Source organism: Nuphar pumila, chromosome 12 (genome assembly GCF_984573655.1).
Source record: "Nuphar pumila chromosome 12, dmNupPumi1.hap1.1, whole genome shotgun sequence".
In the NCBI taxonomy this organism is placed as follows: domain Eukaryota; kingdom Viridiplantae; phylum Streptophyta; class Magnoliopsida; order Nymphaeales; family Nymphaeaceae; genus Nuphar; species Nuphar pumila.
The window spans coordinates 24,856,627-24,884,216 of record NC_143260.1 but is presented as its reverse complement, the minus strand read 5'-3'; the positions used below and the strand labels follow the sequence as shown (position 1 = coordinate 24,884,216).

Here is a 27,590-nt window from a genome sequence, read left to right as displayed (position 1 = left end):
AGGAATTAAGTTTTTGCAACCCACTAAGCCAGTTTTGGGCTCTGCTTTCTTCTACAAGAAAGAAAGCAAGAGGGGGAAGAAAGCTATTATTGTTAACAGCCGAGGTGATATATTTTGATAAATATGGGACGTGGGAAGATTGAGATCAGGAGGATTGAGAATGCAACCAACCGCCAGGTTACCTTCTCCAAGAGGAGAGGAGGGCTGCTGAAGAAGGCGCACGAGCTCTCCGTCCTCTGCGATGCACATATCGGGCTCATCATCTTCTCCAGCAGCGGGAAGATGTTCGAGTACTGCAGCCCACACTCGAGGTTCTTGGTTTCTCTTGCACCCTCTCTTTCCTTACTTTTTTTTGGTGCTCAAAATGGTGCAGTGCATGGTTTTCTCTTTTAGTTTCTTTAAATATTAGAAAAGGCTGCAGTAACTCTTTACATTTTTAGTTAAAAAAAAAACTCTTTACATTTTTGTGTTTATGATGGATCAGTGAGTGCAGTTTGGGTCCTCTAAAAAAAAAATCCTCTAAAAAATAGCGAGTGTAGTTTGGGTATTTACCTACTGTTTTTTTTGAAAGAAAATTTTGAAAGTTATGATTTTTAGAAAGATCCTGGCAGCACATGATTTTCATTGAAAATATATAATAGGTGTTTTTACCTTTTTTATATTTGAAATAAATTTTCCCTTTCATTTTTCTGGGTGGTTCTTTAATTTGAATACTAGTAATTTTAACTTTAAAATTATATTGTCATCTTCCTACATAATTGAAAGTGGATGTCGATTCAATTAGTGAAAAAGACAAATTTATTTGCTTTTGGGAGATGAATCTAACTCTATACACATAATCATGGTAAAGGCCAGAATTTGCTGATGCTTGTTTTCTCTTCAAGTGTACCAATTGATCCTTGTTTTGAAGATCTAGCAAAATGCAACCTTAAGATAAATTTTGGTTCTTCTTTCAAAAAAAAGAAAAAGAAAAAATAAATTTGGTTCTTATCATTTCTATTTGGTGCAACACGGAGGGAAAAGAGTCATAACATTTGATGATTAAGTAGCATCATTCGTTGATCAATAGCAGCAGATCAGAGGATAAAACGATGCTATGAAGATTTCTAATAAAAGCAAAACCTTAACCTTTTACTGAAAGAAAGATAAGAATCACTAATAAGAAACAAGGAATATGTTAAATTGAGTTTTTCTTTTTAAAATATTCCTATTGCCAGGTTAATTTAATACCTGAACTTTAGTTAGATTCTAATTAATTTGATTAAGGGGTATCAACGATTTGTAAACCTCTGAAATAGATCAGATAAGAGGTTTCAACCTAAAGGATACCAAGACATTTACAAAAGACACCCGTATGTCCTGAACAGATTCAAAGCAGGAAGGATGGGACTGCCCCCTCACTCACTGGAGTTAATATGCTCATCATAATTAATGATTTAACTATGGCCCACATTTTTTAACTTACCATGACAAGAACAACTTTGTAAAACTGATCATAAAAAGATTCACATCATATATTGGCCAAAACAGCAGTTAAAGACTATTTCTCAGTCATAAACCAGCACTTTTGGATTTTTTTTAAGGAAAAATGTTTCATTAATTCATTTCAGATATGAAGAATTACATCATGGAGTGATAAGTATCAATTAACAAGCATCAAGAGGACCGTAGGTCCTGTAAAAATGGAACATTCAAGTCAGCCCATTTAAATCTGCATTGAAGAAGAAGTTCACGCAGTGCTGCCTTCGCGATAGAGATGTGGTGGACGAGCACTTTTGGATTCAAGCTCTATATTTTTTTAGTTACTTTAAAGTGCAAAATCAGAAGCATCCTGAAAGGAATTGCCAATTAAGAAAGGAAAACTTAATTAAAAGAAACGTTTGGATGGGATTTGAAGGCATATCAACATGAATCTTTTCTAAACACAAACATTAGAAAAATATGTCTTATTTTAGAAATGCCAAGGAGTTGCATCCGGTTTTTTAAGACGGGAGGAAGAAGAAAAATGGTTAGTGAATATTTTTGTCTCCATTTTCGAAATTAACCTTTTAGTCTACAAGTAATATTCTTAGTTTGGACGCCCTCTTTCTGCACTTTGGTGAGTCTGAAAATTTATTTATTATTTATTACATAAGTCTAAAATTTAAAAGACATTCTGTTGTTGGCAGTCAGATTGATAGGCTTCATCTAGGGCAAGAGAGATAGGCTTAGAAATTGTCAGTCATGAGTCTATGTTTGCAGTAGGACCCACCACATTGAGGAAACAGATTTTAAAAAGTGAACAACAAGACAGTGCACATCATGGTCTCACTCAAGGAACATCAGATATGTGCTTGTGTAACCTAACTGGTCAATTGAATGGACATCTTCATTAGGGCAGTCAATTTAGACCATTGTTATACTTTTTCTTTTTGTAACATGAAGAATGAATATCTTTTACTACTAAATGAGATGCTTGTGAATGCTACCAGTAGATTGCATGATTTAAAGTATATTGCATGATTTAAACTAGTAGTCCAATAGCTTCTATAAAAAAAACTAGTAGTCCAATAGCTAACACATTTTCTCAGTGAAACAGAAAGCAAACTTGAATGTTACATTAACGAGATGGCTTTACTAGAGACAAAATCAGAACTCTAGTGATGTTTGTTTAATTAGTTTTAATGGTATTTATCCTATGCATAATTTAGTTCATATATACATATATATATCACAATGATGACGCTTGACATGAAAGTGTGGTCACAACAGCATGCGCCAGATTATCGAGAGGTATAAGAAAGCCTCAGGGACACGTATCCAGGAATATGATGATAAACAGGTTAGTCATGTAGGCTTGTTTATAGGTTCTTTCCTTTATATGTATTAGCTCTGGCAGTTCCCATGTGGTGTTTGGTGACATTGTCAGCAGGTATACTGTGAGATGACTAGGATGAAAAATGAGAATGAGAAGCTGCAGGCAAACATGAGGCACATAACTGGGGAGGATCTGACAACTCTCACCATGAATGATTTGCATCAACTTGAGCAACAACTCGAAGTTTCGGTCGATCGAGTTCGTTCGAGGAAGGTACTACTACAATCTCTCTCTCTCTCTCTCTCTCTCATTATATGAAATGTACTCACACATGGAGATGTATTCAGAACCAGTTGCTCAGTCAACAGCTTGACAACTTGCGCAGGAAGGTACGTTCTACGGTAAATTGAATCTCTTCTTCCATTAAGCCATGAACATAGCACCAAGATAATTAATAAGCAAAATTTCACCCCTTTTTCAGGAGCGCATTTTGGAGGATCAAAACACTCATCTGTCAAGAATCGTAATAACTACCCTTCAATTTGGCTTTTTTCATTTTAATTTTTTGTTCAGTTAGGCTATGTTTCCATGTCTTAACACATAAATTAACGTTGCTTTTCTCTGAAAATCTGAACACGTAGACTGCAGATTGATCATTTATCCAGAAATTAATACCTGAAAATTATACAAACTGTATTGAATGATATTTGATATGTACTAAACTGTCCACATCTAGAAAAGTAGTACCAATGCAAATGCAAATAGGAGCTAATTATTCACAGTTTCACACACACACACACACACACACACACACACACACACACACACACACACACACACACACACACACACATATCCTTAGAATACAAAACGTGCTGAACACATCGATGTGGTGAGATTGAGTATATAAAGCTTGAGCCTAGATTTTCAGATCATAGTTCCGCTCCTTCAATACCACAAAATATTATAAATAATATATATATATATATATATATATATATATATATATATATATATATATATATATATATATATATATATATAACATGCTATTGGATTTTGAGTCTTTTCACAAAATTCTGACTACAGATGTAATCCATATGGTTGTTTTTTAGGAATCACTTCTTGGAGTATTTGTTTCCGATGCATGGATAGGTTTCAAAAATCAATGGACTACAATTTTTATAAACTTTCGAGGCTCCAAATACTATTTTCCATTCAAAATGCATTATCCAATTATCTCTGTCTAGTAAATCAATCATGCTAAACACATTTATGGGGTCATAATTTTCAGAAAACACCGAAAATCCATTAGCATGTTTCATTTAGCACGGTGCCCATTAGCACGTTGAATGATATCATAACTTTTCTCTTTCATGGCCTAGAGAGGGAAAAGAAAAGGAAAAAGAAATGAAAAAATATTGTTGGGGTTTGATCATAATGGTCGATTTTGCAGCTCATGGAACATCAAGCAGCACTGGAGCACAAGGTTGTGGAACCCCCCGCAATGCTGCTGGACCACTTTGCCTCCTTCTACCCAGATGAGCAATGCAGGGACCTCCTTCAGCTCTCTCCTCCTTTCCATCCCTTCCGCCTTCAGCCTACTCAAACTAACCTGCAAGAAGCCAGCCTTCACCATATTGGCTTGCAACTCTGGTAATGAACTTCACATACTCTATTTTGTAGCCTGGTTATCATCATATTCCAACCATGTCACATGGATACTCCACTTTAGCCCTCATACTGTCTCCTTATATACTGGTCATATTGAAAACTTCATAATATGCAGCTGTATCCAGGTGACATAGATTGCCAATTGGTGTCATATTTTAGTTAATTTCTTGATTTTAACACGTGCAGATTGTCTTGCAGATGGTGGCAAAGTGAGGATACCAATGAGGACACTTAATTAGAGAAGGGTTATATGACAGGGCAGAGACGTTCCCTCAAAAAAAAAAAAGATAGGGCAGAGATGAAATCAATGACATTTGTTAATTTCTGTTATTGTTTGCATGCTCTAGGAGGTAAAGTGATTGACTATTTATGTGTGAACTGTGAACTTGTATGTGGAAACAGTGACCAGGTTATCTGACAGGATTCTAAGTGGTTATGCTCTATTAGAATAGAATAATTAATATAAACATATATATTGCTACTATTAAAATCATGTTTTTCGTTTAAACATATTTGCTTTGGTTTTTATCACTTAAGTTGCGAATTCGGTTATTATAATTTGGAATCCGCTTAGCATACTTTATAGGATTATGTTTAGCTGATAGTTCAATTATTCAATGCTAATTTAGTGCTTATTACATACAGATTACATGTTTTCTTTTCTTTTCAGATAGCATTTTAATTAGTAATAATCATCATTCTATGTTTGATTTTTATTAGGATGTTTTTTTTTTGTTTTCTCAAATAGCAATAATTATATTTTTATTATGATTTTTGAGACTTTTTTGTGTGTTTTTGCTTATTTGTTTTAGTATTTGATATATCTATATTTTATTGAAGTAGTTTGACTATTCAAATAGGACTACCAAAATATATATATATATATATATATATATATATATATATATATATATATATATATATTTAATGTAAACTTGGGACTTTATTTATTAGTAATTATTTGTGTCCATCCTAGTTTAGATTCCTGGCTCCGCCCCTAGGATGAATACTCGTCATTCTTTTTGCCCTGTAACAAAGCATGTAATGAAATATCAAATAGTGTATTAAGGAAACATACAAATAAAATTGCCTTTCTCAAAAAAACAAATATCATACGTTACTTCACTAAATAACGTTTTGAGTTTACTTTTGGAATACTCTGGATGTCACTAGTGTGTTAAAGGTATGCCTTACAAGTTACAAAACACTCAAAAGAGTGTACGTCAATGGCTTCAACATTGACTCGATATGTGCGATCTTATAGGCCATGGAACCTCACATGGGTACAGACTACAGTTAGTTCTGGCCACGATCATGCCTATATAACCCAATTTTTATTGGGTTCTGCTCCACCAGTTGAGTCCAAGGTCCTTGTTTTGGGGGGCTGATTTTTACTCTTCTAGAGTCATTTCTAAGTACAGTATGGTTATCAATGGGTCTGATCAATCTAATAAAGAGGCCAATGTTGTTGCATTTGGATAATCTGGATAATGCAAATGGGACCCCATCTTTATGTGGTTCACCAAATGCGAGTCCCTTCAAGGCTTTCTTTCTGTACTTTCTTGATCTTGAGCCATCCCTATCTAAGATCTAGAAGAAGGCTTGGAAGCTTTTAGATGAATTAGTCGAGCAGTTTGGGACTTGGCCTGCTTGAAGTGCCACTTTGCGAAGCCCAACCCGCTCATCACCCGTATAGACAATTGGAGGGCCGCCCTTTGCAAACGGGGGACAAGCCTGCCATGGGGACCGAGTTGCGAATACTCCCTAAGAAGGTCTATAATACACTGCTTGGCAAGAGGGACAGGTGCAATCACATTGCACACTTTGAGTGTACTGCTGCACCTGTCCGCCCTTCATCTTTGAGACAGCCTGTCAGCTTTTGAGCCCCACAGAAGATGGAGGGCCGATCACATGCGTGGCATACTAAAGTGTGCAATGTGATTGTACCTGATCTCGCTTGGCAAATGGTCGAGTGACCAACAAGGTCAGGATCTAACAATGTCAGGACCTTGACTAAGACTTTTGACCAGTGTTTGGTTGATGAGTGGCCCAGACTTCTACAACCATAGTGATCAATAGGATCCAGAGTAGACTTGAAAGCTGGATGTATATCTCTATTCATTAACTTGAGCCACATCTTGTCTATAACTAAAGCAGTTAAGCATGGGGAAGACCTAGCTAGCTATCAGCTTTACTCTACCGTCATTAACTGAAAGTTGAGACTCGAGCAAGTTTTACGTGAATTATCCGAGTCCACAAGCCAACCAAACCAACTACTAAACGGTCAAGCTAGCTGTAGACGTGCAGTCAATCCAATATCACCACTGCAGGGGTCGACCACGTGGCCAGCAGGGTTGTTGCGAGGGTGGTAAGATTAAGGTTCCAGATCAAACCCCGCTGGCACATGGGCGCGTCCATAGATTTTAGAGGTGGGCCATGTAAGGAAAGGTGCTTGTAGGCCCCCACCAGGTGTTTGCCTTGCTTTTGCGAAGATTCCTCGTAAAAAAGTCAATCTAAATGAGCTGAATGAACCAAACACGGGCTGGCAGGGCTCCCTCAGCTGCAACCAGGCAATGTTTGGGCTTCACTCATTTGGCTCATGCAAGCTGAGTCAAGATCAAGCGAGGTAGAGGAGCTGAGTTTGAGCTGGCTTGTTTACATGATTTTTTTTTTTTTTATAGGTCCATAACAAGAATGAGACCCTTGACCTGTTGGCTACAAGCATGCTTATCCAACCAGTTGAGCTACCATATTTTTTTCAACATGCATAGTTCACTTATACTACATGAGCTGCTCTTAGCTCGGCATCGGGAGATCACTTGATGAGATCAAACGAGTCTAATGCGAGCAAACCGAACCGAGCCACAAGTAGCTTAGTCAGTTTAATTACAAACCCTAACAACACTTAACCTCTTAAATTAACTTGAGTTAGTGATAACAAAGCATAAATTTGGGTTTGCTTTTAACAATATCCAAACCATAAAGTGTTTTGAAACCTAGGGCTTGGAAATGTAAAATTTTAAATATTGTTCCAGAATAAAAAGTTTCTGGATCCTGCTCCGCATTGTTCATTGGACAGAATGATTCTATGTCAAAGCAAAGATGCTTGTTTTGAGCTTTGGATTCTCTTCTTCTCCTTGATTTGCAAGAATGAGATTTTAAACAAAGGCCCTTGTTAAGCAGCCTAAATTGCTTAAGCTAACGACTCAGCCATCTTTTTTTTTTGAAAGAAGTAAATTTCATTGATCATTGGCACAAGCGGATGTAGAGATCAGAACATGCGAAGGGGTGATGAGATATCACACCCTTCGCTACAGCCAATTACAGTTAACAGAAAACAGAAACAAAAACAGAAAACAGGGTGTAGAAAATAGGGTAAGCTGTTTCCTCATGCATGGTCTTTACCTCGTTAACCGATGCTCCCTTTGTTTTACGCACGAAGAAACAAACCATATTTTCTGGGAGAGGCCCTTTGTTGAGATTTGGTAATATTTTTATTCATGTACAGTTCTCATATTCATGTCTATGCTTATCCTGAGAAAAAAGGAAAGTGGTTGGAGCTATGGTGTGAGGTACCGTTTTTGGCAACTGGCTGTCTGCAACCTATATTTCACTACAAGAAAATCATGGATTAGCGACGGCTTATATCCATCGTTAATCCATCGCTAAGCCGTCGCTAAACAGTTTAGCTACGGATTAGCGATGGATAGAGGCCATCGCGAATTTTTGCTCGCTAATTAGCGAAAAAACTTATTTGTCGTTAATTCCGTCGCTAATTTGCGACAGATTAGCGACGGACATTATCCGTCGCTTATCCGTCGCTAAATTTAAAAAATAAAAATAAAAAAAAATGATCCCTGTCGGGCGGTATTCCGGCAGCAATAAGCCAGACTTATACCGCACCCGACAGGCATCGTCGTCCTCTGTGAACCAGCGTCATCGTCCTCCGTGAACCGGAGGACGACGACGCCGAAGGCAGACCTTGCGTGGCACCGCCTTCGGGGGCAAGGGCTCGCACCCCTTGATCATCAGCCGCTGCGCAAAGATGTCGTCCGCCGGGCACGTCCCCCCGATGTCGTACGACATGTACTGCTTCAGCTCCTCCTGGAACCGTCGGCAGGCGTGACCCACCGGTGGGTAGATCTCCTCGGAGCCGAAGGTGGGCGAGAAACCCAGCGGCAGCTTGTGCGGACCCACCATGTTCCTCACCTCGTCGGGGACATCGGGGCCCCAACCAGCCAGGTGATCTGTCTTGGCACCATCATATTGTTCAAGGACCACGGGGTCGTTCTGGCTGCTATTGCTCCCCCGTTCCGGCAGCGACTCCTTCAGCCGAGCCAGCTCCGTGAGCAGGTTCTCGAGGAGGGTGTTGGAGGAGTGAAGCTGGTTCTGCACCTCGGAGAGATGGGCCTCGGTCGTGACGAGGCGATTTTGCGTGGTGTTGAGCTCATGGAGAAGCTCGTGGGCGTCAAGCACGATTTCCTTCCCTTTCCTGCTTTTCAACACCGCGGCCTGCTTCGTTGAATGCAACACGCCGATGAGTCCGCCCTCGTTCACTTCACAAAAAGGAAAGCGATCTGTTGAATAATAATAATAAAGAAAGAGATCGAGTGCGATCGATTTAAATCGAGTGTGATCGATTTAAATTTCGAAAGGGAGAGAGGGAAAATTTCACGCTCGGTTTAAATCGAAAATTAGCGAGGGATTTAGCGACGGAATTTTTCCGTCGCTAATTAGCGACGGAAAAATTCCGTCGCTAAATCCCTCGCTAAAATGTTTTTTCGGTATTGAGAATTAGCGACGAAACAATTGTTGTCGTTAATCCGTCGCTAATTAGCGACGGATTAGCTAGAGAAAACTTTCATCGCTAATCCGTCGCTACTTAGCGACGGATTCATGAAGAAAGTTTTCTCTAGCTAATCCGTCGCTAATTTGCGACGGAAAAAATCCGTCGCAAATTTCCGTCGCTAATTAACATTTTTCTTGTAGTGTTTTTGGGAATTGGATGCTCGTTATATTATTTGTAAAGTATTATTGTATTGCCATGTAAAGATTGATATTGCTGTGTATTTAAAGACGTGTAATGATATTGAATGAAATGAATAAAGTTCATCAAGTTTTGTTATTCTCTCTCTCAGAATTTCACATGGTATCAAAGCAGGTTATCTGAGACCGAAATTCTTTGCTCTAGATTCTTTGCAGAAGATGCACAATCAAAGTCTTTCTTTGATCTGATTGGGTCAGAGGAATAACCCGGATCTCTCATTCTACTAAAGACGTTCATAAGAACTGTAGGCTCTACATCTTTTGTCCAGCACCATCAACCGTCACTGCAGACTGTTTCTTCATAAGAACTACAGACTCTGCATCTTCTATCTAGCACCATCAACCATCACTGCAGATTGTTTCTTCATAACAACTACAAACTCTGCATATTTTGTTCATCATCATCAATAGTCACTGCAGACTATTTTTTTTGTGAGACTATTCTCTGTTGAATCCTTGATTTTAAGCTATCTACACATCGGTGAGTTCTTCTGGTTGTTAACTAATCTTGCCATGGCTGAGAAAGATAGCTTAAAGGGGTCATTTGATGATTGTTTAAATCCTCTGTTACCTGCACCATTCAGACAATCCAAGTACTGTGCTTATTTCCCAACTCTTAAATAGAGATAATTACTCCACATGGAGTAGAGCCATGACTATAGCTCTAAGTGCAAAAAATAAGCTTGGGTTAATAAATGAAAGCCTCACTCAACCTAAAAAGAATGCAACTAATCATGATCAATGGAAACGTTGCAGTGATATGGTTCTTTCCTGGATTATGAACTTGGTAAATAATGATATTAATAATAGTGTAATTTACTCTACATCTGCATATACTGTTTGGAAAGACTTAGAAGAATGCTACTCTCAAAGTTTGGCTCCATGTGTTTTTCAAATCCAAAATGCTATTTGTCATTTGCTTAAAGAAACTTCTTCTGTTAGCAATTATTTTTCTAAAATGAAGGCATTGTGGGATGAGCTATCTACTTATGCTTCAATTCCTACATGTAACTGTGGAGTTATAAAGATATTTGTTGATCGAGTTGAGAGAGAAAGAATCATGCAGTTCTTAATGAGATTTAATGATTCATATCATGCTATATGGGGCCAAATTCTCCTTATGGATCCTCTTCCCAATATTGGGAAAGTGTATGCTTTGATTTTGAAAGAAGAAAAGCAACGTGAAGTTTGGATTACAAAACCTAATGTCGATAGGTCTGCCTTTGTTACTTTTAACTTAATTCAAGGAGAAAATTGATTTCAACAAGGAAGATTGAGTCACAATAATCGAGGAGAATGCCTTACATTCTCACATTGCCATATGATAGAACATCTGAAGAAGAAATGCTACAAACTGGTGGGATATCCTCCTGAATGTAGACTATTCAAACCCAACAAAAATCAAAAGGATGAATCAGTAGCCATTGTGACTGCATCTATGTCAAAGGCTGAAACTTCAAAGGTAAAAGGTAATGATCTAGGTGAGGTTCCACCTGCATTCACCATGGAAGAGTATCATCAGCTTCTCTCACTTATGAAATCTAGTCAATCAAGTGCAAACTTTGCAAATATGTCTTCTTCCAATCATCAAAGTCATTGGAAACTACTTGGGTCATTGACTCAGGAGCAAGCCAACATATGACCCCCACTTTGCAAAATTTTAGTCAACTTGATTCAAGTGCCAAATATTTACCAGTCCATCTACCAAATGAAAATCATATTCAAGTATCTCATGTAGGATCTATTCATCTAAGTCCTAATCTCCAACTTAATCATGTTTTGTGTGTTCTCCAATTTGAATTAAATCTTTTCTCAGTCAGTCAATTAACCAAATCTTTAAACTGCTCAATAACATTATTTCCAAATTATTGTGTTTTACAAGACCTTGCATCACAGACGAGGATTGGAGTGGGTGAAGAGAGAAATGGGATATACTACCTCATAGCTCATGTTACTCAACCCATAGCTTTTGTCGCAAGATCAACCTTTGATTTATGACGTGGTAGATTAGGTCATGCTTCAATTTCTCGTATGAAACTTTTGAATAAGTATGGTTTACACATGAATATTGATGATGATGAATGTCGATGTGATGCATGTCATATAGCCAAACAAACCCGTCTTACTTTTGGTTTAAGTGAAATTTCAACTAAATTTCTTTTTGAGTTAATTCATTGTGATATATAGGGACCATACTCACAACAGTCTTTAACTGGGGTACACTATTTTCTTAGCATTGTTGATGATTATTCAAGAAGCATGTGGGTCTTTCTCATGAGGCATAAGCATGAAACAAAAGATTTTATTAAGATTTTTTTCTTCATGGTTAAAAATCAATTTGATACTAATATAAAAAATATTAGATCCAACAACGGATCTGAGTTTTTCTCTCATGAAATAAATAAATTCTTAGATGAGTTGGGAGTTATTCACCATCACAACTGCGTTGCTACTCCCCAACAGAATGGGGTAGTGGAGCGCAAGCATAGACATTTGTTGGAAGTAGCTCGTGCTATTTTTCTTCATGCTAACCTTCCTCTCAAGTTTTGGGGAGAGAGTGTTCTAACTGTAGTTTATATTATAAATAGAATACCTTCACCAAAACTTCAAAATAAAACTCATTTTGAAAGACTTTTTAACAAAAAAAAACTTCTTTTGATCATTTTAAGGTGTTTGGGTGCCTTTGTTATGCCACTGTTGTAGAACACAAATCTAAATTTGACTCTAGATAAAAACGCTACGTGTTTCTACCCTATCCATATGATCAAAAAGCATATAGGGTCTATGATCTGGATACGAGCAACATCATCATTAGTAGAGATGTGATATTCCATGAGAATGAATTTTTATTCAAAGACATACTTGTAGAAGAACAAGGATCAGTTTTACCTATGCCATAATTAAATGACATTGAACACCAATCCCATTTCAATCCTATTTTACAAACCAATCTACCTCAAGTAACTGAATTCTCAAATCAGCCTTCAACTGAACCTGCGTCTCATGAGCCCAATTTGGATTCAAATCTAGTTGAACATTCTACTAAATTGGATCAAGTTGAATCATTGCCATCTATTGAGCCATCTCAAATTCTGGTTCATCGATCCACCAGAACTTCTAAACCGTCAACATGGATAAAAGAGTACTATTGCTCTCTCTTGACTTCACCTAGTTTTGAATCCACTAGATCATCGTGCCTATCTTCTATCTATCTCTGCCAATATTGAACCCACTACCTTTTCACAAGCCGTAAGAGATGATAAATGAAGGGAAGCAATGGACTAAAAAATGTGTGCTTTAAAGGAAAATAATACTTGGACAATTACTACTTTGACTAAAGGAGTTAAGCCTATAGGATGCAAGTGGGTTTATAAAATTAAGTATAAGTCTAATGGTTCAGTAGAGAGGTATAAGGCTCGCTTAGTTGCAAAAGGATATTCTCAACAAGAAGGAATTGATTGCTAAACTGGTTTCAGTTCGATGTTTACTTGCAGTTGTCGGTGCAAAAAATTAGATTGTGTGCCAAATGGATGTTCATAATGCCTTCATTCACAGAGATCTTCATGAGGAGGTATATATGAGTATGCCACCAAGTTATGAACTTCAGAGAGAGTCACTTGTATGTAAATTGAATAAATCCTTATATAGGTTGAAACAAGCACCTCGAAATTGGTTTTCTAAATTCTCTTGTGCATTAGAAAAATATGGGTTCACTCAATCTATGGAAGATTACTCTCTTTTTACCCTAACTAAAGAGGATGTTTATATTGCTATTTTGGTTTATGTGGATGACCTTATACTTACTGGAAATAATCTTGCTGCTATATCACAAGTCAATGATTTTCTAAACCAAAATTTTCATATGAAAGACTTGGGAAAGTTGAAATACTTCTTGGGCATAGAGGTAAGTCAATTTAAAACTGGAATTGTCTTGTCACAGAGGAAATATACTCTTAAAATTTTGGATGAAATAGGTCTTTTGGGATCTAAACCGATCAACTTTCTTATAGAACAAAGACATGGTCTAACATCAGAGACAAGAGATCTTATTAAAGATCCAAGTGTGTATCGACGTTTGGTTGAGAGATTGATATATTTAACCATTACCAGACCTGATATAGTCTACTCTGTTCACATTCTTAGCAGGTTCATGCAAGCCTCGTGCTTACCGCACATGGCAGCTGCTCTTCGTATTTTAAAATACATCAAGCTTAATCCTGGTCAAGGTATTATGCTTTACTCTAACTCTTCACTTACCTTACATGGGTATTGTGACTCAGATTGGGCAGCTTGTCCTGAATCAAGAAGGTTTGTTACTGGTTATTGTATGTTCTTGGGGCCATCTCTCATATCTTGGAAAACTAAGAGACAAAATATTGTTTTGAGATCCTCAACAGAATCAGAATATCAAGCCATAGAAAATGCGATATGTGAAATAGTTTGGCTTAAGACTCTTTTCTACGACCTTCATGTGCATCATTCTACTCCTGTGGATTTATTCTGTGACAATCAAGCAGCCATGCATATTGCAGCAAATCCTGTATATCATGAGCATACCAAACATATAGACTTGGATTGTCATATTGTGCACGAAAAAGTATCTCAAGAATTTATTAAAACACGTTATGTACATACTAAAGATCAACTAGCAAACTTATTCACTAAGGCATTGGGTAATGATGTGTTTCACTATCTATTAACAAAACTAGAAGTATCAAATTTATACTCATCAGTTTGAGGGGGAGTGTTGATATTTGGTAATATTTTTATTCATGTACAATTCTCATATTCACGTCTGTGCTTATCATGAGATAAAAGGAAAGTGGTTGGAGTTGTGGTGTGAGGTACCATTTTTGGCAACTGGCTGTCTGCAGCCTATATCTTTGGAAATTGGATGCTTGTTATATTATTTGTAAAGTGTTATTATATTGCCATGTAAAGATTGATATTGCTGTGTGTATTGCCATGTAAAGATTGATATTGTTGTGTATTTAAAGACGTGTAGTGATAATGAATAAAATGAATAAAGTTCTATTATTCTCTCTCTCAAAATTTCACACCCTTCGTACAATCACTCATTTGTTTGTTGTGGGGTGACAAGGACATAGCCTGGGAAAATATTTTATTTCCTAGGCAGATCTCGATAGCCGATTTCTTAAAGGCTAAAGGTAAGCAATGGAGGTACGTATGGCGGGTGTAACGCCTCAAAAATCTAACTAAAAAATATGGTCATTTTTAAAAAAAAACTTATAATAAAAGACCTTTATTTCTAAATCAAATCACACTAGAATTAAAGACATAAAGCTTGGATAGAAACTTTGGGTGAGTTACAGGTAAGTTGTACCAACTCGTGACTAACATCGATTTCTACATTGGACATTGGGTCCAGGTCTACAACTACAGATCTATTATTACAAATTTGAATTACAGTTAACAAATCACTTATAAATTGAATTAACAAGTCATTAGCAAATAATTGAGCTGTCAATTTTCAAAACCTACATGACAAGCAAAATGATGTTCCCCATGACTAAGGTCAAGTTAGTGGCCTGCAACATCCTACCATGCGCCAACACACTATTGCATATGTGTAAAAATATTGAGTTTAGACTCATTCCAAGTCTGAGTAGCGTAAGGCTAACAAATAATGCATATATAGACTAACATACAAAATATATGCTCGTTAACATTACACTTAAACAATCAACATGGTATCAACAAGCAGTTAATTAAGTAATTCATAATCAATAAAGGTTTAAAGTAACCAAAAATAATCTACATGTAATTTGGTGTAGCAGTTACAATCTACAAGTAACCCAGTGTAGCAGTTGCAGTTTATCATGCAAGTCCATAGCATACACTAACTCGAAGCATGCAAACAACTCAATGCATGAACATTTAGAACATGAACAAGACCCTTAATTTATTTTTCATATTAGGGCATCTATTCACACATGTTGAACAACCAAACTGTGCAGGTTTGAGGCTTTTATTTATTTTTCAATTAACAAATTTGTCGAGTACTATAGGTCCTATCAATAAAGAAGATCACATAAAAGTCTATTATGCTATGTATTTTAAATACCTCATGCTACTTACTGTACGCGATCCACTGTGGGTGGCCTATGGTATAAAGAAGATTCTCACTTGGTGCTATTGAATAACTAGGTTGTACAACTTATGACCAATTGTGTATCCTAGAAGATACCATCATGGATTCATTTAAGGTAGTTTTGGTGTACTAACTCCGAGGACTCTGGACAATGTGACACCCACGTCTCTCGAGGTTACAACTATGTACCACAAAATTTATACCCCTTACCCTCTCCAGATAAGAGATGTTAGAATAGGTTATAGGAGTTATTAAAATTTTAGTGCATTTAAATACAAGTGCTCTATCATTCGGTACCAAAAGAGATGGCGTATTAGCCCAACTACCTCTATATAGTACAAAGCCACTGTTATGAGCCAAACTACTTACTGTTTAGTATCTTTACAGAAGCTCACAAACAATAACCCAATCTTGGTGCCCCGATACCTTAAAACCAAATGTCCACCATACCTTCTTTGAGGTAAACCTCCCTTATGGTCATTATTTGTGTTATATGCATGTGTATTAGTCATTAACTTGGTGCGCTTAACACCCATTGCTTGTAGCAAGAACATTCATGTGTACCTGCGACATTCATATGTCTTATAGCATAAAACATGCCACACAACACCATTTACAATTCATGCCTACTGGCACTACATGGGTTCCACTAAACCACCAATACATGTGCATGCATCTCTCCTATGTTTTACAACACAATTATATCATGTATTCATTTCATGATGCATTCATTCATTCATACTACATGTAGTTTCATCATGCAAGTCAAAATTCATCATATTCATTCACATACATTATGCTATGTCACAATAATCATACAATGCTTGGGCTAGGAAACTTTGTACAACTTTAAGGCCCATATTAAGCTCCAACACTCTACTAAAATATATCAAATAATAGATCAGGTCTACGTTTGAAACCATTTTATGACCTTAGGACCCACTTTTAGTACTCAAACAAACAAACAAGCAAGTGCTCTCATTTTCAAAACTGCATGAACACATTTTGTTTGTTTTGTAAAAGCTGCAGTAAATTAGATATAATGAATTTGAACATAATAAAAATTAAGTTTATAGCCCAATGTGTTAGCTAAGCGTAGGCACAAATCACATGTTGAAATTATTTAAAATAGATTTACAATAATTCAGACATTGAAACCTGTTTTTTCATCACCAAACTGGTTCTGTTCGTCCATTAGACAGTCCATTAGGGCATCATAAAAATGGAACTAAAATTCAAAAATCAATTTAAATATAGCTTAACATATCTATAATACATGTAGAAAAAAAATCAGATCGACATCTCTTACCAATATTTAATTAAATATTCTATACCAAAATCAGTTTTTGTCCCTAGACAAAACTTGTCTTAGGACAACACTGATTTTTGGCCCTATTACACAATTTTTAAAAAACAACATATAATCAATCAATGCATAAAGATTTTTTTCTCAGATTCTCTACCATTTATAATAAAAGAAATTAAACAAATAAATGCATATGATGCATGATTTTGCAAAAGCATTTAAAATTGCATTTTGGAGTTTTTAATTTTCGAAATTGGGGCTTGGAACATGTAAATTGATTTTAAAATTTTGAATTTAGAATGAATTTAACTTTGAAATTGAGATTTTCATAAAAATATATTAAAAATGATTAAAAAAAAGGAAAAAAAAACTCCAAAATTTGTTTAAAATGAAGTTGAGGAATTATAAGTTGATAAAAGATATTTTCAATTCATGAAATACATAAATTGTGTTTGAAAATTGAATTTAAAAGTGTTAAAATGCCCAATTTATCTTCATTTTAACAAAACAATGCTTTTTTACAAAATTAGTTTTAAAAAATGCAATGGATGAAGGGTCAAATGACCATAAAAATTTATAAAATTTGATATGAAGACTCCTAGCAACCTTAGAAAGACTCTAGAATTAAAAAATGTAAAATAAGTTTAAAGAAAAATCCAAATTAAGGCTTTTTATCTAATTAAAATAGGATTTTATAAAATCAAGATATACAAACAAACCCTATCAGAGTATTTCGAGTGAATGAAGGTTTAAAACAACTTCAATTGAGATGAAAATGAATCCATGGATTCATGACACATGATAGAAACATTTATATTTTACAGAACTTCAAAATCATATTTAAAACTCGAGATATGACTAAAACATTAGGGAATTAAGTTTAAAAATAGGAAATTGGAGTTTGAGAGAAAAATTTCTTTAATTTTAGTGTTTTAGAAACTAAACCGACTCAATTTCTTCCAAATTTGTGGGAAACGTTGCTCAATTCAACCAAAAAACAATTCTAATTTACAGAATTGAAAAATCAATACTGGTTTGGAAATAGTGACTTCAGGAAGTCATTGTTTCCAAACAGGAAATGATCCTGTTACAGAACTTCAGTCTCGATTTTTGATAAAATTTGAATATCAAACGAGTATAAAAGTTTATGAAATTTAACATGGATAAACTATACTCGAAATGGAATAAAACCCTTTTTACATATTTCAAAAATGAGTCTTCATCAAAGAGAGTTAATCTAAGCACGTTGAGATAAAATTTAAGTATGCCTTGATAAGGCAAAATGACAGGGTTCTGATTTTTTATTAGAATCAAACATGAAAAGTCCATAGAAGTTGCTGAATTTTTATAGAGATAAACTAAACATGCAAAGGAGAAAGATACAATTTACAAATCTAAAAAATGGTCTCCCATTGGGGAGATCCAATCCAAGCAAGTTGGTTCAAAACCTGTGAAAAGCCTGTCAAAGAAAATTGACAGGGTTCTGGTTTTTGATCTGAATGACAAATGAAAAAGAAATAAAAGTTTATGAAAATTAGCATGCATAAACTAGACATTATAAGGAAGAAACTTCTTTTTACATATTTGAAAAATGATCTCCCATTGAGAAGATATGAAGGCAACAAGTCGATCCTGGGTCTAAGCAACACTTGTGATTGCAAACAAATAGGGTCTCAATTTAAAATGCAAAATAAATTAAAATCCTCCATAGAAATTGATGACAATTTACATAGATGAACAAAATATTAAGATGAAGAAAAACCTTTTTACAGATCTAAAAAACAATCGCCCATTAGGAAGACATGACTCTGACAAAATGGGTTAAAAAACAGACCATTAAAATGATATAGTATAAATGGGTCACGGTTTCTAACCAAAATCAGCAAACACCATATAAATTGATAAAAATTGGCATGGATAAACTAGATTCAATGGAAAGACATCCTTTTTTACAGATTTGAAAGATCATCTCTAGTTAGGGAGAAATCATTCCGACAAGTTGGTCCAATTTTAGGAAAAATCCGGATGACCCAGAATGACAGGGTCCAAATCCTGAATTTTTTTGGTGAACTAAACCAACTCAGAATGATCTAATTTTTGGTGGAGATTTTAAAAACATATGTATAAAGATTTAGTAAAAAAACTAGATTAAAATGCTGCCTAATTATATGCGAATTGATGAAATTAAAATCAGACTAGAATGAAAAATATCATCTACACATGATTAAATGGAATAAAACCTCATTAATGAATTGATCTAATGATCAAGCAGAAGATCTATCATTTTTAATCATGGATGATGATAAAAATAATGTAAAAATAGAATTAAAACATTTAAAAATAAAATTGAAAGCATTGAGGCATAAATTAAAGTTGATTTAGCCAGTTGAGAATGAGATTTGATATATTGAAGATCAAATCCCCTAATTCTAATGGCTATAATGAAAATGCACAAATCAAATAATAGTTCAAAAGCATAAAATAAAAATTAACATAGAAAGGAAGTAGATGTACATTGCTATTTATGAAATTAGAAAGAAATTGAAAGAAAAGAAAAGATCTAACTACAAAAATCAAAAAATTATAAAAGAAAAGAAAGAGAGAAAGAAAAAAAGCAAAAGAGGAAAGAGGGACTTACCTTTGGCTGAAGAGGGAATCTTCTTCTCCCTATTTGAAGCCAGTCCCAAGAAGGAAGAAAGGAGAGAAAGAGGAGAAGAGGAAAAAAAGAGAGAATTCTTTTTATTCTCTCAATTTCTCAAATTTTCAAGTTATCCAAAAGAGACCCCCAAGGGGTCTTATTTATAGCTTAAAATGAAGGCATTTTGGGCATGAAAATTTAGAAAATATCTCCTTGGAGTTGGCGCCAACCCCATGTAGGTATTTTCTTTTTTTGTAAATGGACAAAGTTGGTAATTTGCCATAGAATGGACATGTGGCACCCTTTTTGCAAGTGGGTGCCCATGTGGGTCTTTTTGAAAATTCTTAAATAGGTAAAAGAAGTATTTGGTTAAAACTTTGAAACATGGCATTACCTTGCAAGTGATGCCCATGTGTGTTTTTAAAATCAAAATGGGGTTTTTAAAAGTAGATTTAAAAACAAGTTTGGTTTGTTTTTTAAAATGCCAAGTGACACCCCTATTTGAAAACAATATATTTTTTTTCTTTTTGATTTTAAAAGGTTTAAAAATATAAGTGAAATAAAAGATGAAAGATAAAAGGGGAATTTAAAAATAACGGATTTCAATTGGATCCAAGATCCAATTTGATTTTCGAAATCCAAATTAAGTTAAAACCGGATTCAGATTGAATTTCGAGAAGTTTTTGCAAAAATATTGGATTTTGATTTTGAATTTGAAACCCAAGAATTGATTTTGAATAAAAATTGGATTTTAAATTTGGATCTAGATCCATTTTGATATTTCAAAATCCAGATTGAATTATGAACTAGATCCAAGGTATTTTTTTTCAAAAGATTTTTATAAAATGATGGGTTTAAATTTTGAAATTCAAGAATTGATTTTAAAATTAGAATAAAAATTGAATTTTGAAAAGGATCTGGATTCGAGGTTTTGAAAAAGATTAGATCCAGATCTCGATTTGAAGAAAATTGGTTCAAAATGGGAATCAAACCCTGAATATGAATTTCTGAAGAATTGAATATGAAAAAACTCAAATTCATAATAAAATTTTGGATTTTGGATCTTGGATTCAACTTAGAGAATAGAATTGGATCTTGGATCAGGATCAGAATCCAAGAAGTGAAATTGGATCTCAGATGTTAGATGAATTTGAGTTTAGAAATTGATTCAATTTAACCTTCTGAATGGATCAGAAGGTGGATCCAGATTGAAATAGATCTGAAATGATTAATTGGATCTTGAATATCCCATGAGATATTTTGGGTTAAAAAGGATAAATTGGACTCTGAATATAGATTTTTGAATAAATCAGATGAAAAATCCAGGTCCAAGATAAAAATTGGATACTAGATCCAATATTGGATTTTGGATATTGATAAAATATCAGATGAAGGAATTGATCCGAGTCCGAATTGAGACTTGTCCCAGTTTAGGAAAATGTCAGAAGTAGTGTCCCCAGTAAATTTTTATTTTTTTTTGTTTTCGCCCTGTAGGGGTAGAAACACGGTACAGAACTGGTCTGACCTAATTTGAACTAAATAAGGTTGGAATGAACTGAATCTGAAGTCAGTTATACTCAGATGAACTAAATTAGGAGCTAGAACACTAGCTCAACTGACTTAAATTAGCTCAATTTGGATTGAATTGAGTTCAAATGAGCTAAAACGAAGGTTTGAATGTGTGAAGAGTGATTTTGAACTGAAACTGAACCATTCAAACTCTTGAGAAACTTAGATTAGACTCTTGGAGATAAGATCTACTAGGTTTGGCTGACTCGGAAACAGTCTGATTGAAATTCGAGCTAAAAATAAACTTATTTCGCCTAAAATGAACTGAATTTAGCTCGAATGAATTGACATAGCCCACACGTGAGCTCAGTGGAGCTGAAAATGACTGACATTCTAACTCTTTTGAACTTAGAATGTTCTTAGCTGCGACGGGCAGGCGAAAGACTAAAGGTGTCTCAAGGGTAAAATGATAATTTTATTGTCAAAACGGGGTAAACTGACTTCTAGACTGGGGTAGATCTAGGAGTGAGACTCTATATCGCCCTGCAGGAGACTGACATTTGTGAAAAGGAGGTATTCAGAATGAACCTAAAAAATTTGAGGTATTTACAAGAGGGCATCAGTGCTAGTCCATGGAGCTGCCCCTACTCGATCATGGCTGTCTGATGCGGTAAACCATTGAGTCATATTTGCCAGAGGGAGGACACCCACCTACAACAGCAATCAGATAGAAAGGGGATGTGATGCTAGGGCTAGGACAAGAATGGCCGACCAGAAGGGAAAAGTTTGGGAGGTGACAGAAGCTAGCATAATTGGTTCAGCGTTGAATACATGCTGAACCATTGCAAGGTTTGAATCAGAAACCCGCTTTGGGTAAGCTTGGATTTCAGATTATGGATCTGTGCCATCCCAGATATCAGGCCGGATAAGGTCCGAATTAGGCTCAGTATCAGGTTGTAGTAGGTCTAGGGTTGGGTTCCCAAGCGTTGGGTCTGGATCAAGACAAATCAAACGTCCCAGGTTGGCCCAAATCTCGGAGGCAAGGTGGGTGGAGGTGGTAGATGGTTTGCTGCATGGATCCAACAATGTCCACATGGTGCTCACAAAAGTGTATAAATGCAGATGGTTTAGGAGAATTAGACGACTGAGAGAAGTTGGTCTTGGCGGTGATATATGACCAGTTATGAATGTCCACGTTTGTAGGCATGCTAACGGAATTTCAGGAAAGTGAGTGGGGGCCACCAGAGGAGGAGAGAAAGAAGGGTGGCTTTGGCCAATCAGAGGAGGCGTAGAGGGAGGGGCCATCAGAAAAGGTAGAGGGGAGTTAGAGGAAGGTGAGGTGTATGGGGCCATATTTTCCAATCTGAAGGATCTTTGCCAAATATAATCCCATGGGAGTCAGCCAGCCGAGATACTCTCATGATTCTTTTATATCTTTAGATATCTCCCCATCTATACTTTAGAGGGTGACCCTTGATCTGATTCTAATCCATTTGAAGCCACCTCATCAATGGGCCTATCCAAAAGCTCATAGTGGAGAATGTTGGGGCCCTGAGATTTGCTCATGAATGCTCATCCCATGATGACCCCTCGGTTCCTGAACTGAGGCAAAGATTGCCAAATCCTCCCCCTGGCCGAACTTCAGCTGTCAGAAAGAAGTTCTGCACCAGCGGATTTGCAGTAGGGGGCAGAGGCAGATGGTGAGAAGGGGTAACAACGGCTGATGCTGCAAGGCTGTCAACTATGAGCATTGCTCGGTCGAAGCTCGCTGTAAATCTGGCCAAATAAGATGATCCCGCGCTCTTGAGTGTCTCTCCCAATGCCAGGGCAGATGACTGGTTGGGAGTGAGGATCTGATGTTGGAGACGAGGACTGGCCTAGTAGATCAACCCCAGTTTGGAGGGTGACCTACCTTCCATGATCGCAGCGCCTACAACGAGTTCTCCTACAGAAGAAGTTAACATAACGACATGAGAGACAAATCCAGTCTCCGTTGCGCTCGTGCTTAAGCTGGCCTTTAATTATTGTTTATTCCCTCTTGTCAGTTTCATTCTCTTTGATTTGATCACCGACCAACCCTCTTTTGATGCTTGATGGTTTTAGCTACCCAGGCCATCGTCACCATGAACAACCGTGAAGAGATGCCGGCGGCATGCATCTCTCCTGATCGAATCCATTTCAGAGCAGATAAATCATTCAGGGTTGCACATGGGGGACACCACCAGCCCGGGGAGGTAGGTCGAAGACGAATAGTGAGTTTTATGACCTTGATGGTGGACTCGGCACGTTCGTGGCATGACGTGTTTTGTTTACTATTCCCAGATCGTAGAAGGTCCATGTTCTTGAAGAAAGGCAACACGTCAGGCCACCAGCTTGGACGCTTCTCACCAACAAAGGCAACCAAAATTCAATAAAATGGTTCTGGTCCATGGAGATGAGGCGGTCCTGAAGACAAGAGTCGACAGGTGAATTCCATTCATATCTCTAGATTGTCTCCAGTGAATCCCTGCCGCGCTCTTCTCAATATCCGTGGAAACCTCATGCTGGAACAACTATATATAGATGAACCTTCATTTTTGACGATCGCTGCCACCTGACCAGTCTAGCCTCATGACAACGAGCAGCAATGTCCAAGAACGACACAGGTGGATGTTCCGCCTCTGATCTGATTTGGGTTGAATCTCCTTCTGTGCTACCGATAGGTGGACCCTGATGTGCCCATTGGCAATGGAGACAGATTGTCAATGTATTATGTAAGTCCAAGATTGAAGGAGTTATTGGCCTTCGTCAAGTTGAGGAAATTAATTAATACGGCTTGTATTGCAAACTTGGCTTTTGATGTGTATCATGTAAACGCATAATGTGATAAAATTTCACCATTAAGAAAATCATATTTTAAAGTTGGTCAAATAAAACTCGCACCGATGAGATTCAGCTAATGAATTTGAAAGTGCAATAAGAAAAAAGATGGCTTGTTTACGTAAATATATACCTGATAATTTGGGCAGCTTGCTGCAATTTTCCCAAACACGCCAGAATGTCAATAGATCTCTAGTAATGGCCTTTTAATAATTTTCACCTATACTTTTCTTCTCCTAAAAAAGAGAAAAAAAAGAAACAAAAAGGCCTTGTTCAATTATTTACCAAACCCAGTATGGGTAGGACCGCACCTCCCCAGGGGGGCACCATTTACTTGACTCATAATTGCTGCTATTGATTTCAGAATTCAGACTGGGTCCACCGTACCCACCCAAGTAGGGGATAACCCCCTCAATACTGCACATTGATTACCATGGATGGTGGGTCATGCTGAAAACTGGGAGCGGACCAATGTTTAGGACTGTCAATGGGTAGGCTTTGTATTGAGTACCCTACATCGGACCTGAACCCGAAATTCCCAGGTATAGGTATAAAAGATGCCGAGTCAAGTATTATTCGGGTCGACCTGAACCCGAACCCAAGTAACATGTGGATCAGGTTTGGGTTATGATAGTTGTTGGATATCGACCCGACCTGAGTTGTCAGATAAACAAGTCTCGCCGCCTTCATGAACAAAGTGCATAGCCAAGTTGTAATCGACATCAATAAACTGGATCTCCACTAACATAATTTTACTTGATCGAGTCTATGGGTTTCTGACTAGTCGTTCCTGATATTAAGGCGATTTGTTTGACTTGACAAGGATAACAAGTCATCAGAATTTATGGACGAGCCATCTAAGCAAAGCAAATGAAGCGAATCCACCTAAATATGTGCAGGGGTCCATGTCAATTGATTTATATATCCAAATTTTGGATCTGGTATTGGTCAAACCAGACCTGAATCCAAACAGTTTACATCTCTTTCTGCCAATATGTAAATGGATCACCTCCATTTACATATTGGCACAAAGAGATGTAAAAGGTTCAGATTCATGTTGGATGTGACCAATACCAGATCCAACTAATTAGATGTTAGCTAAAAACGGATGCCAATTCAAATGGTGAAAAGATCATGGCAAATATATAATCAGGTTGGGTAGCCAAAAACAAAAACCTTTTCCACAACTGCTTATAATTGGATGTGGTTTTGGCCTACTAAATCCGATTAAATGATTAAATGGGGTCAGATTAAGACGTCAGATATCGGATAAAATCCGATCCCTTGACATCACTATTGGCACAACAAATTTTTTAATCCAAATTTTCGACAAACACTAAGTTTTTTTTTTATTATTTTAACAATGATGTTACACAAACATTGAAACCGCGTACTTCATAGTTGACATTAAGGGTGGCCATCGGGTTAGGCCCGACTGGCCAAATTTGCTACCGATCATGGCCTGATAGACCCGGCGAGAACTCTTGGCTGCCGAAAGCCCAACCTGATTATTATCTGGTCAGGCTGAGATTCAAATTATTCGGGCTCAAGTTTGAAAAATCTGCCTGAGACCCACCGAAATAAGTATGGGGTCGGGCCAACTTGAATTAGATCCAATCGGGCCAAAAATGACCAATCCATGGACTATGTAAATGGAGGAGGGTGATGTTGAAGGAGTTACCGATGCTGATCTTGACAAGGCTCTAAAACCGTGTGATCCTAAGACTATCCAAATGAAAAGGTTAATCAAAGTCGGGTTCAACCTATGATAACTAGGTCACATAATGAATATTTAAGACCAAGAAACACTATTCATCTCCTTACTATTTTGGTTTTTGGCTCCCCGGTCAATTAGTTTACGAGGAAGAGCCTGTTGACTACCACCAAGCGCTTAAAGAACCAAAATAGCGTCAGGTTTTGAGACAAGAGTATGAGGCTCTCATTAAGAATGATACATGGACTCTTGTGCCACCCAAAAAAATGTCCAATATAGTAGGATGTAAGTGGGTTTACAAAATAAAAAACATATCAAGCATAAAGCTTGATTAATGGCCAAGGGCTATAGCCAACAAGAAGAAATATATTACTTTTAAATATATAGTACTGTGATAAAACCCATGACTATAAGAATGATTCTCTCTATTGCAACAAGTTTTAACTAGCTCATTCATCAATTGATTTAAAAATAGGCAATGCAAACTTGTAAAGTTAACTTCTGAAATTTTTGGCCTAAAATCAAGGGATCTAATCTTATAGAAGGATCCCACATTCAATGTAACTATCTAAACTAATATAGTGAAACTCACCCTCTCACGTGGGATAGGAGAGAGAGAGAGAGAGGTGAAGATCATGGATGTAGGGAGTAACACTACAAGAAAAATACGGATTAGCGACGGGTGCTATCCGTCGCAAAATCCATCGCTAATGTGTTTAGCAATGGATTAGCGACAGATAGCATCCGTCGCATAATCCTAGCCGCTAAATTACGATGACATTTATCTGTCGCAAATCCATCATTAATTAGCGATGACTTAGCGACAAAATTGATCCGCCGCTAATTAGCGACGAATTATATCCGGATATAATCCGTCGCTAACTTTTGGTCGGCAATTTAGCGACGGATTAGCGACATATTAAAGCCCGTCACAACCCATCAACTGATTTTAATTGGTGATGGATTAGCGACTGAAATATCCGCCGCTAATTTTAAAAAAAATTAAAAAAAATTGAAATATGAAACTCGAGAAAAATAACTGTCACAACCCATCAAAATTGCACTGCATATATCAAATTAATTCAATAAATAAACAATGCAGAACAATTTTGATAAACAAAAACCTAAACCTATCATAGCAACCGAGCAATACCTATTAGGTTAAAGAAACAGTTGAACCATATCTCTGACTTTTGCTCTAGATTCAATAAAATAAAAAATGGTTCCAACAAACAAAACTTAAAACTATCATGCCACACAATACCTGTTAAGATCAAGAAACAATTGATTCATGTCTACGACTTCTGCCTTAGATAGCCGAGCAACAACTTCTCTCTCTTGGATAAGCTCTCCATTTCCTGTCATCAGGATAACAATTCTAACATGGCATTGCTAATGCAGGTTGTTGCTTATTCAATACCTCTATAATGTAAGAGAACACTCCAAAAGTAACAACTCTGGAGAAGAGCATGTGGCGCACCTGGAAAGGTGACCAAAAAAGTAAACACAAAATATGCTACATAGCAGTGCATGTAAAGGTGGATGCATTGAACTCTACATCATGCAGTTGTGAGGTCTCTTGAAGTACAAGAAATTTTCTTAAATCAACCATGTTTAACACCATTGATACATCTGACCATCCTTCCTTAAAGAGTCTCTGAAAGGATTCACAATACAAGAAAATATGGGATGTAGATTCTTTCTTGGACACATGGGTTGGCTAGCAGAAAACAATTTATTCTTTTTCAAATTAGCTTGGGCACTAATTTTATCAAAGGACATTATCATATTAAAGAAGCAAAAATTTTAGTTACAAGCAAACAACCCAAATATTTATACAGAATTTCCATTCCAAACTCTAAACTAGCCCTATGAAAAGATGGTACTGTGAAAATTCCATCTCTAGTTGCCTTCCTAATTATTCTATCCTTCATC

The 27,590-nt window shown here is 36.6% G+C and overlaps 1 protein-coding gene across 1 annotated transcript; it reads left to right on the top strand.

Moving 5' to 3' along the window:
• The first annotated feature begins 123 nt into the window (after nt 1–123).
• On the top strand, nt 124–4,457 carry LOC149820351 (MADS-box protein AeAP3-2-like). The gene is made up of 6 exons (XM_089981790.1): nt 124–311; nt 2,752–2,821; nt 2,912–3,070; nt 3,145–3,186; nt 3,279–3,320; nt 4,254–4,457. The coding sequence occupies exons 1-6, from the start codon at nt 124–126 to the stop codon at nt 4,455–4,457; spliced, it is 705 nt and encodes a 234-aa protein (XP_089837916.1).
• Nucleotides 4,458–27,590: the final 23,133 nt, after the last annotated feature.